Consider the following 12006-nt stretch of genomic DNA (forward strand, 5'->3'; position numbering starts at 1 on the left):
GCTGCTCATTGACAACTGGGAACATTGCTTGCATAGAAATCATAACCTCAATGATGTAGTGGACTAGTGTATTATTGTTCCACTTGTTTTGCTGACTGCAGGATAAATAGGTGGCATTGCTGCCTCCAGGTGGAGAGGCATTGAGACTCACCTAGTCAGCAGCACTAATGGAAGGAAATTGAAACAATAATGTCCGAGACACTTGCAGAAACATTACTGTGGCCACTCACGGCTGAGCAAAAATGTAGCCGGTTGCGGCGTGGGTATTTGCCTCAATCGTTGAGGAAGGCTCCGAAACATTTATATGCCCAGGATTTCTGCATTAATTAAGTTTTGTACAAGTGTTAGAGCATATGAATAGCGTGGTTAATATCAGCGGGAAGCAAGTGCAAATCAAGCTTATTTCATGCTTCTAGTGTCACAAGCCAAACTAGCTATGGTGCCCGATGAAAAGGAAAGGAGTTAAAGAGAAATAGGTAAGTAAAGATTTCATCAAGAGAAAATGCCAGTGGACTCTGCTAACACTAGAATGTTGATATGTACTATTTTCCTCTTCCCAAACTATGCTCAATTTTTAAGCAGATTTCTTGGGCAAACATGAGACAGCAGCCTTTGGAAATGTTAATCCTTTGAGTGAATGGACTTTATTTCAGGTTTGCAGCACATCAACCTTGAAGCAACGGTTTACATAATTGACTGTACATAATGGTGCAATGCCAGGTTACTTTAGAAAGCAAAGTCTTGTATAAGTATTTCCTGATATAAACTGACAAAAATTGTGACACAAAAGCTTACTGCTTCAAACATGAAACACTCATCACTAGGTTAGACATTGCAGACAGCAACCACAGGTTCATTTTTTAAAAAAAAAATCAGTCTCAACACACAAAACTGTTGTAGGTTCAAGGTTGCTGAAATTATAGCATCTGCCACCTAGTGAACAGCAATAGTGGGTTTCCCAAGCTGTCCAAAAACTCAAGATGCTCAAAAAAAACCTGACAAAATATGCCCCCTCAAGATTAAATTTAACTGACATTAAATTGTAACCATCTGTGCAGAAATTCTTCATATTGAGCAGACAGCAGTTAAACTACTGCTATATGACCTGAAAGGCCTACCTAAGAAGGCAAATCAGCAATAGTCAACTAGTATTGTTACTTCAAGTTTAAGGACTGAGAGTAACTGATGTTACACAAACCAATGTGTTGTGACATAGAAGACTGCTCTTTCTATCCACTTAAAGCTGGAAAATTCCCATGGAAGCAGTTTGCAGAGGTCTCTAGTTTCATCTGCTATAGGACACGTTTGAAGAAATTGAAGTATACAGCACATGCAGCAAAGGGCGACTGGAATAAGATGGGTCAATTTAATCCACCTCACTATGTTGGCTACATAGAAACAGGGAGGGGAAAGCATAACTGAACTCTGAAGTTCATAAAAGAGTCTTCCTTAAATGCTAAGAATAGAGGCTTTAATTAGCTAGATTGCAATTTATCTTGTGCAAACGTGCCAAGATATGAAAAAAAGTTATATAGTTGAAGGCTTAACTTTAAACGTTTTTAAAAATCATTGCGTTTTTCCTCATCCAAACAGATAGCTTGCTCATTTCAAACACTAGCTTTCTAATTGAGTCACACACGCTTGTTCGCGCGCTCGTGCACTCACACACTCTCTCCCCTAGTTAACAGCCCTGTTGCATGCATCTGGTAGTTTGGAAAGTTGGCTATTTCTCAACACACGGAACCAGGAACCACAACAGTATGAAGTTGATATTTTAATGACTATTAGACTGCAGCATTTCCCCTTCTTTTATCTTTGAAGCTTCAATGTTTAAGCCAACACTTTCTCTCCCATTAATTTTTACCTGTGGGGAAGCAATATAAATCCAGTAGCAGAACGAGAGCAGGCTGACTTTGGAAGTGCCTTGCTCAGGGAAAGCTTTGAACTAAGGAAAACACCATCAAAAGGGTTCACATTTTCCCAAAGCACTAAAATAACTGGCAAATAACAGACTACAAGTAAACAAATTTCATAATCTACAATAATTAAAGGAGCACGTTTCTTTCATCTAATTTTGCAAAACTTTTCTAAAACAGTTTTCGGTTTCAAAAAATTTCCATTGCTTAATGCAAACAGGACTACCACAGCTGGAAGAGGTTCAGATTTATTGCCAATAAGGACCAGCTTCAGATTTGCATCAACCACTTCCTGTCGACATCAAATAGTGTAAGAAAATTATGGAACCAAAATGGAGTGAATGATGTCAACAGGAAGACATCCAGAGTTTGGCAGCACGCACGATCTCTGGCACTGAGGGAGCTCACATTAAACCAGCTCACATCTCCAAATGGAGATTGAAATTAAAAAAAAAATCACATGCAATCAAAGGAGATAAAGAAGCAGCAAAGCAAAGGAAGAAATGTGCATGTTTAGTTGAGTTTAGTACTGAAATGCCACGATTTGCAGAGTGGTAAGTTTAACGACTACATCGGGCAGGTTTTGGGTCCAACCATTTGACAAAGTGGGTAGGGATATTACCCATGGACTAGATATTGACAACCGTTCAACACAATAGTCACTAGTAATAATCACATCAGATTCTTCACACCAATATTTTGAGCCTCCAATCCCACATTCACCCAATTTATGTTGAAAGAGCTAACTTGAACAGTATTGCTGAGAGAGCTGGTTTAATACATACTTTTCTCTTCTCTTAATCTCTAATTTTGAAAACGGGTTTTTTTTTCCCCCAGTCTGCCAAAATAGTCTGAAATCCACATCATTTAATGTTCTCAGAATTTTAAAGACCTGACTCACAAATGAAAATGTCCAGCTTGATTGAAAAACAAATCGAAGTCCGAGAATCAACCAGGCATTTTAACACCTTTTGAACCAATCATTTCCTTAGAAAAATAGAGACCAATTCTGGGCATAATATTCCAAACATGGCTCCATCCACACAAGCTCCAAACAACTTTCCATTCAATGGCCACAAATGTCAGTCGTCAATAACTGGTTCATGTTGATGGGAACATTTTAGTGAACATCATGCAGACGTGAGCTAAGAAAATGTTTGTCCCAAAATTCTATAACTGAACTTTCATTCTTTGAACAACTCCTACTTCTAGGCGAGCACAACATTCAGGAATGGATTCCCCTGCCCCCCCACTCCCTGACAGCTCTGCTTCGTAGCGTAGAATCAGTATTTACAGTTACTCACCTGTATTTGAAGTCTACGTAATTCTTCACTCAGATTGTTATTTACTTTCATTAGTTGCTGAACCTTGGCTTCTGATGCAGCTAGAGCTTTCTTCACTTCCAGGTATTCCTGTAGTGTTATTGGACCATCTGACAGATCAGAGGAATCCATACTCTGGATATTAAAGAAAAATTCCAATTAATACATCTGCACTGCCAGAATGCTGTATTGACTTGACTCCAGTTAATTCGCTCAGTTTATGATTCATAGTACCACATTTTATTACTCTAATTAAGGAAAGTTTTTCAAAAACAGCACAAAGGATTTCCTATTATATCTTAGTGACCAATGAAGAACTTGTATTGACAGGAAAAGTAATATCAGCCATAGTTTGAATGCAATGAGAGGCATCTACTTGCCCCAAGACACTATCTTTGAGACAAGTGTTAAAATGGTGCATCTGCAACATTCCTGTAGACTAGCTCATCACAGGAGCAATGAAAAGGCAGTATTGTTTTGGATCCAATTCTTAAGGTCTTATTCTAGATTTTGGCTGGATACCAGTTGACAAAAATGACACTCTTTAGTGTGGTTAAGACCTAAACTGCAGCCTTTTCTCATTGGCAAGCTTAATGGCATTTCCTTTAGTTATTCAGGATTTTTGACTTACAGCAAAGATGTACTGCAAAATGCAGGCACTTTTTTAAAAAAAAACCTGACACCAATTTAAAACCTTGAAGGTTTTAGTAAAAGATTACATTTTCAAATCCAGTTTCATTTAGTTAAAAAGAGCAACAACTGTTATGAAATGTCTCTAGCCTTACAGATCAGTATCGAGATGAAGGGAGGTATCCATCTGTACTGCGTTAACTCAGTTTAGGTGGCGTAATTAGCCATACTTTAGTATAGGGCAACAGACCAGCCGGAGTCACTGCTCCTGATCCAGCATCCCTGTGCGTGGGTGAGAGCAAGATCGGGTTCTATGGAAAGTCTCCCTTCTCTAATCTGCCCACCCACTCGCCCCACAATCAGTCTGTTGGCATTCACGATTTTTGGCATGAGCATGAAAAAGAAACTGCTACCTGTGAAACCACAATCGTAGAATTTTAGAATGTTACAGCACAGAAGAAAAAAAAAGCCATTCAGTCCATCACATCCATATCCGAACGTGATCAAATCTACATCTGCCTCGTGCTCTCCATACCCTTTAAACATTCCTCTTTATCAAATATCAATCCAATACCCTTATAAAAGAATTCACAGACTTAACAGAAAAAGAACTTAAGAACCAGAGGTGTGCTGGAAAAAGTAACAGATTATATAAATTATTTGGGTCGCAAGCAAGTGGCAATCTAGATGCGCCGAATATTTTTCCGAAGTGACCAATGTAATGGCCAGCATTAATGCATCTCATTGAAGAGGATGGAGTGCATGAATTCTCATCCCTCACTTTAGCTCGATTATTCCGGGATGAGTTTGCGTTTCGGTGCAGATCGGCGTCAGTGTCCTCATCGGAAGCTACACTGTCGTAATCATGCTGGTCGTCGCCAAAATCACTGTCGTTACGAGCATCATTCTGGTTCCGTAGAAAATAGTCGATGTTATCTGTAGTGAAACAAACGGGAGTTTGTGCAACGGAATCTTGTTCAGTATAAAGCAGTTCTTTAGGGGTTTAAGCTCATAAACCACACACAAATATTCCATCTTGCACGGAGGTGTTGAACAGATTGTTCCCATGGTGAGTGGGAAAATCTGACTGCTAGTCAGCCCACGACACACCGAGGAACTAATTACTTTTTCATTCTAGGTTCCAATTGTTTAAAACTCCCTGAAGAAATGGCCACAATGCCAATCTTTCAAAAACAAAATTGCTGCAAAGCTGTGCAAAACAAACAACAAATAAATGCTTAAGGAATCCTCTAATTGGGAATGTAATGGAAAAACTTAGTACGCAACATTTTTGCTCTCTCCCCCCCCCCCGCTCCCCAGTAAATATACAGCATTGCAGAAGAATGGCAATTTCAAGTCAGTTAAATGCTGGCCCTGTTACAAGAGAGAGACGGTACATTAAAACATTGAAAAGCATCACTATTCACCACATTTCATGTCCTCATTCCAGCATTGAAAGTACAGACATCTCAATAGCTAAACGAACACAATGGTTGCACAGAAATTGAAACCTTAAAAGTTTCGAAAGTAATGGATTTTATGCGTTACATACCTATTGGACTGCCCAGCGTTTTTCCGTGCTGCCTTCTCTTAGCGTCGCTAAGTATGTCGATAATCAAAGTTGCAAACTCACGGGCATTAAATCTGGCAAGTTTTTGTCGGCCCTGAAAAGAATATTTCAGATTTTAAGCGTTGCTTTACAGCAAGCTATCTTTGGAGGTCACCGTTCACACGAGGTCTTTGTTAAAAAATCCTTAAGCTTCAACTCAAGACAGAGGTTTCCTTCTCTGCAAGTGTTTTTCTCCTGTCCCTCGTCTGGCCGCAGTCTGCTGACCCACTTTCAAATAGTTTTAAACCACACAGCCAAAGTAACCAATGATCAGCGGGATCATTTGGAGCCAGCTGGGGAAATATGCAAGGCGTGCCAGTAAGTCAGCCAATCCAAAGCCACTGAACTCAAGAGATTTCAAAGCATAGGAAAAAAATTAAAATCAACACAGCAGAGACCACAGTGATAGAACATGCCAAGGAAATAAGCTGTGCATTGTTATAAATAGAAAATCATAATTTCACTCATTTACATCGCACGAGCACGAGTATAGTGATGTGGGCGGCGAGGGAAGGGGGGCCACTGCTGGAGCTGGGATTCATTGTCAACTGAATTTTATCTTGGGAGCGACAGGACTTTGCATAATAAAAAATTCTTTTGAAGACCAAGAACAGTCACGAGTTGCAAAATGCATCCTCCCTGCCTAGCATTTTATCCTTGAATCTCAAAGTAGCAGTGCCTTAACTTGGTGTAGCAGCACTTCACTTTTGCATAGATGAGATACACAAAGGGATATGTGATGCAAAATGCCAGTTTCTGGAGGAAGCAATTTTTTTAAAAAAGGAAACTTAAAAAGTACATAAGATTACACATCAACACAGAAGTGGACCATGATTAATTAGGGCAATCAGGAGCTGCTTACAATGTGGAATTTGGAAAAAATGTGAACATAGGCACAGAAGTAACTTCAATATTTATTTTTTTTAAAAAAAACCTTAAAACCTCAACCCAGCTCAAAAGCTGATATGCTTACAATATTCAGTCCAAGAATGCTAATACTGTGGGAATACAGTATTACGTAACACTGAATGTAAATACATTAAAATACTGAATTACCGTACTAACTTTTAAAAAGATCTGTAGATGACAGATAAATTTGGAATGCTGAACAGTCTAAAATAACACTGCAGCAAAGTTAAAACTTTTTTCGCCAGTCCGTCTCTAGACATTAGTGCCTCCATTACTAATTAAAATATCTGTGGCCATCTTCATGCTTTTTTTTAATAAAAAAGAAAAGAAAGCTCTTGCCACTTTACACTGATTTGCAGAACAGTTATTTACTATTGCAGTTCATATTTGGAACTGAAGTTATTGAACGAGTAATTTCTTTGAGAAAAATCTGTAGATATAAGATTGCAAAAAAGATATTAGCACTTTGAAACCTGGAAAAAGTCAATCAGTACTCATAGGGATTTACAAAAAAAACAAATGTTAAAACTAAATATGTTGAAAGTACAAAAAGAAAAACTAAACACGACATTAAACAAACATTCATTAAAAAGTTACTTGTTTTTCCAGTTCCCTGCGATTTATGGCTTTCATTTTTGAAACCATTACAGAGAGAGCCTTAGAATTTGATTTAGCTTCACTGCTTAGTCTTCAATATATTGCATCTTTACAAAATCCCCTTCACTGACAGCATCTGTAAATGTTTAACCTTCACTGCACGTGAAGAAGGGGAAGAAATGTTTTTGAAGTTACACAAACAGAAAAACAATCCATAAATATGGACAGCAAACCAGAAGTACAAACAGAGGGAAGCTTACAGTACATTCTGCTCATGCCAGTTCCACACCATTGATTTCATCAAATATATAACTATTTAATTCCGACACTCATACAAGACCAGTTTACTCCTCAAAATTGCCACTATTCTTCCCAGTGCATTTGCTTACCTTCCAATTTAAATGCAACAGCTGAGACATTTAGATCTTAAACGTTTTGATAGAGGTTTGATAAGAAGACATCTATTATAACATCACCTAGTTTCTTCCCACCACTTTCTAATCTAAGTGGCCCAGTGGTGCACAACAAGATGTATTTAGCTACCTTTCTCCTCTTTTTCACTGGATACATGCAGGAACTATAGTTCCGGAGCCTCTACCTTTCAAAATTCGTGAAGTGAGATGCTGCCCAACACAATAACTTGCATGTACATTGCGCCCCCTCATGCAGCGTGGCGTCCCAGAGTGCTAAATAGTAGCGGAGCACAATGCTGAGCTGGGTGGAGGAGAACTTTGGCACAGTTGAAGAGGAAGGGCTTCAGGTATGATCTGAAGATGGGGAAGGAAGGGTTAAGGCGGAGGGATCGAGCAAGAGCGTTCCAGGGCATATTGGCAAAAAGGATGGCCACTGATGGTGGAACAGGGGGCACGAGGGACATGGAGGAGGGAGGAGCCAGTTGAGTGGAGGCAGCGGGTTGGGTGAGTAAGCAGGTCGGAGAGATAGGGAGGGGCCAGGGCATGAAGGGGACTGTGAGGATCATGAAATCAATCCGTTCAGCGATAGGTTTAACATAATGATGGTTGTTGGTGATTTCTTCCCCCTCAACAGTAATACAATACCTGCAAATTGCTGGCACTGAGCAGGGAACACAAGTTTGGTGTTAGAGCCAAGGTCCTTCTTTCCAACAAACACTCATCAACCTCTCCCCCCACCAAATCCCTCACAAAGATAAAGTTGTCCTAATTACTATTGAAAAATGAGGCAGTAAAAATCAAAATAGAACTATATTTTATAGCAAAAAAAGATATTCCAACAATAACAAGCTAGGTATTCGTCTTTAATTACCAGGGGAAAAAAAATAAGCTTACGTCACCGGATTTAATTTGCACCAAAGTCGTATGAAAACATGTCTTGCACACTTGTTGAATTTATCTCCCTTTCGAGATTTGGGCCTCATTTTTATCTTATTGATTTAAACCCTTCCCCTGAGCCAAGATTTTGTTTGTGAAGACTAATAAAGTTCAAACTTCAGCAAATTTTTGCAGATATGCGACCCGAGTATTTGGCTGCTCATATGACATCAGACCCCATGGATTGAATTTTTGTGGGAAAGACAGATTGTGGATTCCAACAATCCTGCGAGACCTTTATATTTTAATAGCCACATATCTCAACAAGAAGCACAAGGGTCAAAATATACATGGTGAGGTATCTGTTGATTTCCCACGGTCTGTTTCCTGCAAAGAATCCAGTCAGCAGTGCATTTGTGTGGAAATAATGCCAGGTGGGGTATTTTACTAAATTCTCCCCACCTCCCAACAAAAAAAAAATCACTGAACAGCTGGGCTGCAAGTCTGGAGAGCAGCTGGGTACAACACCTCCACAACTTGACTTTTTTTTAAAAATAGTCGTGTGAATAAAGAAAGTGTGAAAAAAAGCATCACGTACAAAAATAGGACAGCAAGATATGTGCTGTTCCCACTATCCAAGCGGGATCCTTAAAGAAAATCCATGGTTTGGACTGTAGATTGCCTGCAAATGGCTATTAAAACACTACAATTTAATCTTAATTAACTCACAATGGATTATTTACTAAATGAATGTGTGCCTGTATGTTCATTGTGTTAAAAAGTCTTTATCATCACCGTCAACAGTCATCATTAATGTGCGCATAAATACCATCAAATTATTTGGCCTGTTTTTGTACTGTAGTGTTCTATTTAATTCAATATAATTCTACACATCACCATCCCTACTATAGACCGAGGGGGATCGGCAAAAAAACTCATTAACGTACAAAGTCAAGGATAATTAAGGACCATTTAAGTTGATTTTTTAAATCCAAGAAAAAAAAGTCAGGATATGTTGCTCTTAGTAACCTTTTTTTTAAAAAAACCTACATACAAACAGTAAAAAAGGGCATTGTGATCATACCTGGTTTCTAGTTGCAGAATATTCTGGGTTCACTGGAAGAAAGGGTACAGCACTCCGCTCAGTCACTAAAGTGCTATGGTTCTGAGTTGCCAGCCACACTGTAAATAAGACAAGATGGCAGCATGAGTGAGCATAATATTGCTCTTTTACATTATCATTTGACAGTTGTTTCAGTGCAGCTTTTTCTTAAACTGCAAGGAAAAATAGTTAAGAGGGCAACATTATTCCCAAACAAATCCAGTTTTTCCAGAAGCTAACCCTGGTATGTTGCCAAGCAGACTGTGCCAAGGGATTGCTTTTCACTGGTATTTTAAACTCTGTAAATAAATTAATCTTAAACAGATGTGTTCAAGTCAACTGTGCTTGAATATCCAAAGCACGGATTTTTCATTAAAATCAAAGAAAGGTGAACAATCAACTCTTGCGATTATATATTAAAAAGGACATTAAATATTAACAGAATATTTTCTGAACATTTGTTAACTCAAATAAAAAAATCTGGGACACACTCAACTATTCTTTATAGTACATACAATTATGCCAATCCGTGCAATTCCCTGAAATTGATGCATTCACTTGTTGCTGATCTTTTTGACTGTTGGCACATTTGGCCATTCATAGGACTAAATTGAAGAAATAATTAGCATCCAAGTCGAAAGGAATAAAAAGTATTATTATAAAAAGTAGTGAACAAGAACTTCTTAGGCTAGTTATCTCCTCTCTCAAAGCCTCGCTTTAAAGGGTTAACTGAAAACCCTGGCTTTTTAGAACTAGCAAGTCTAGCAGCAAGTCGTACGCTTTAGTTAAAGCATCAAATCCCATTCAACCCGCAAGACCGCTCTTTTCGCAGATTGTGCAAAACCCATCCCACTATGGATTCCTTTATAGATATCCCTTGATCACCAGACAACCAAACAAAAAAATGGTATATTCACCCATCCCAGGCCACCTTCCTTTCACAAATCTCTTTCCTTTCCCCCACACTCTCCATTTTGCTGAGTGGAGTATTTTGGCAAATAGAACACTTGATAGTTTATTTCTTTAATACTAACATTTCACTGCTCAAAACATCTGTGGCATCTAATGCCAGAGGTTTCTTCAGAAAATGGTTACATTGCAAAAGGTTGAGAGTACAAGAGTAGGGAAGTATTGCTGCAACTGTATAGGGCTTTGGTGAGACCGCACCTAGAGAATTGTGTGCAGTTTTGGTCTCCTTATTTAAAAAAGGACATACTTGCCCTAGAGGTGGTGCAGCGTAGATTCACTCGGTTAGTTCATGGGATGAGGGGACTGACCTATGAGGATAGGCTGAATAAACTAGGGCTATATTCTCTAGAGTACAGAAGAATTAGGGGAGATCTTATTAAAACATAAGAGTCTTAAAGGGCGGATAAAGTAGACACTGAGGGTCTGTTTCCTCTGGTAGGAGAATCTATAACCAGGGGTCACAGTCTTAAAATTAAGGGTCAGCCTTTTAGAACAGAGTTGAGGAAACATTTCTTCACTCAGAGGGTAGTGAATTTATGGAATTCACTACCCCAGAAGGCTGTAGATGTCAGTCCTTGAACATCTTCAAGGCTGAGACTGATAGATTTTTTAAAAATAGAGGGATTAGGGGATATGGGGATAGGGCAGATAATTAGAGTTAGGTCTGAAGATCAGCCATGATCTTATTGAATGGCGGGGCAGGCTCGAGGGGCCGAATGGCCTACTCCTGCTCCTAATTCTTATGTTCTTACATTTCAACAAACCACAATTAGCCCCTCCTTCTCTCTTATTTTCTCCCCTGCCCCCAGCTGCTACAAGACATCTCATATCCATCCATTCAGCTCTATAACAATGGCTGAAGACTAAACTGCTAAGGAAATCGTCAAGCAACCGTGGGTCATTATATCGCAAAGTAGAACAAAGGCTTCCAATTTAAGGCCAAAATGACTCATGCGCTGGGAACTCTGCATAAGCCATAATTAACATGGGAGCAAAAAGTGTCTCAACAATTTGGCTTAAAATGGACTAACATGCGTTTACATAGCTGTCAAGCCATTTAATGGAACTAAAGATTACATAAAATTAATAATAACCTTTGCATTTAACATAGCACCTTATGTCGTTGATGCATTTGAAAGCACTTCACAGGATGTACTGTATAGGGTTTGACTGTATATTTTGTGGGCAAACCCAGCAGCTAGTTGTGCACGGCAGTGTCCCACAAACAGCCATGGAGAAAGTGACCAATGTTATTTGAGCAATTTGTTGGCCTGGACCGTGGGAGAAACTGCCTTCTTTTGAATAGTGCCACGGGATCTTTAACATCCACCTGAACAGCAGACGGGACCTTGGCTGAACTTCTCTTTTGAAGGACGGAACCTCCAACACTGCAACGCCCCCCCCACCCCAAGTACTGTATTGGATTGTCAGTCCCGATTATGTGATTACAAGTCCCGACATGGTGCTTGAACCCAAAACTTCCAGACTCAGAAGCGAGAATGCTACCACTAAGCCAGGTTGACATATGAAAAGAACTTAAACCCAATTCTTATCTGACAATGTCAGTTTCTATATGTACTGTAGAACTGCAAGTCAAAACCACTTTAAAAGTAACACATCTACTACTGTTCGAACCTCCTGCTCTGAACTACTTAGCTGGAAT

General features: G+C 39.2%; 1 protein-coding gene across 1 annotated transcript in view; it reads right to left on the reverse strand.

Moving 5' to 3' along the window:
* The window catches only part of git1 (G protein-coupled receptor kinase interacting ArfGAP 1), a 60355-nt gene that overhangs the window by 11873 nt on the left and 36476 nt on the right, over window positions 1–12006 (reverse strand). The window contains 4 exon segments of the mRNA XM_007900763.2: window positions 3221–3373; window positions 4650–4804; window positions 5421–5532; window positions 9357–9454. Of these exon segments, the coding sequence (XP_007898954.2) occupies window positions 3221–3373; window positions 4650–4804; window positions 5421–5532; window positions 9357–9454 (518 nt within the window).

Source organism: Callorhinchus milii, unplaced genomic scaffold, assembly GCF_018977255.1.
Source record: "Callorhinchus milii isolate IMCB2004 unplaced genomic scaffold, IMCB_Cmil_1.0 Scaffold10, whole genome shotgun sequence".
Classification (NCBI taxonomy): Eukaryota; Metazoa; Chordata; class Chondrichthyes; order Chimaeriformes; family Callorhinchidae; genus Callorhinchus; species Callorhinchus milii.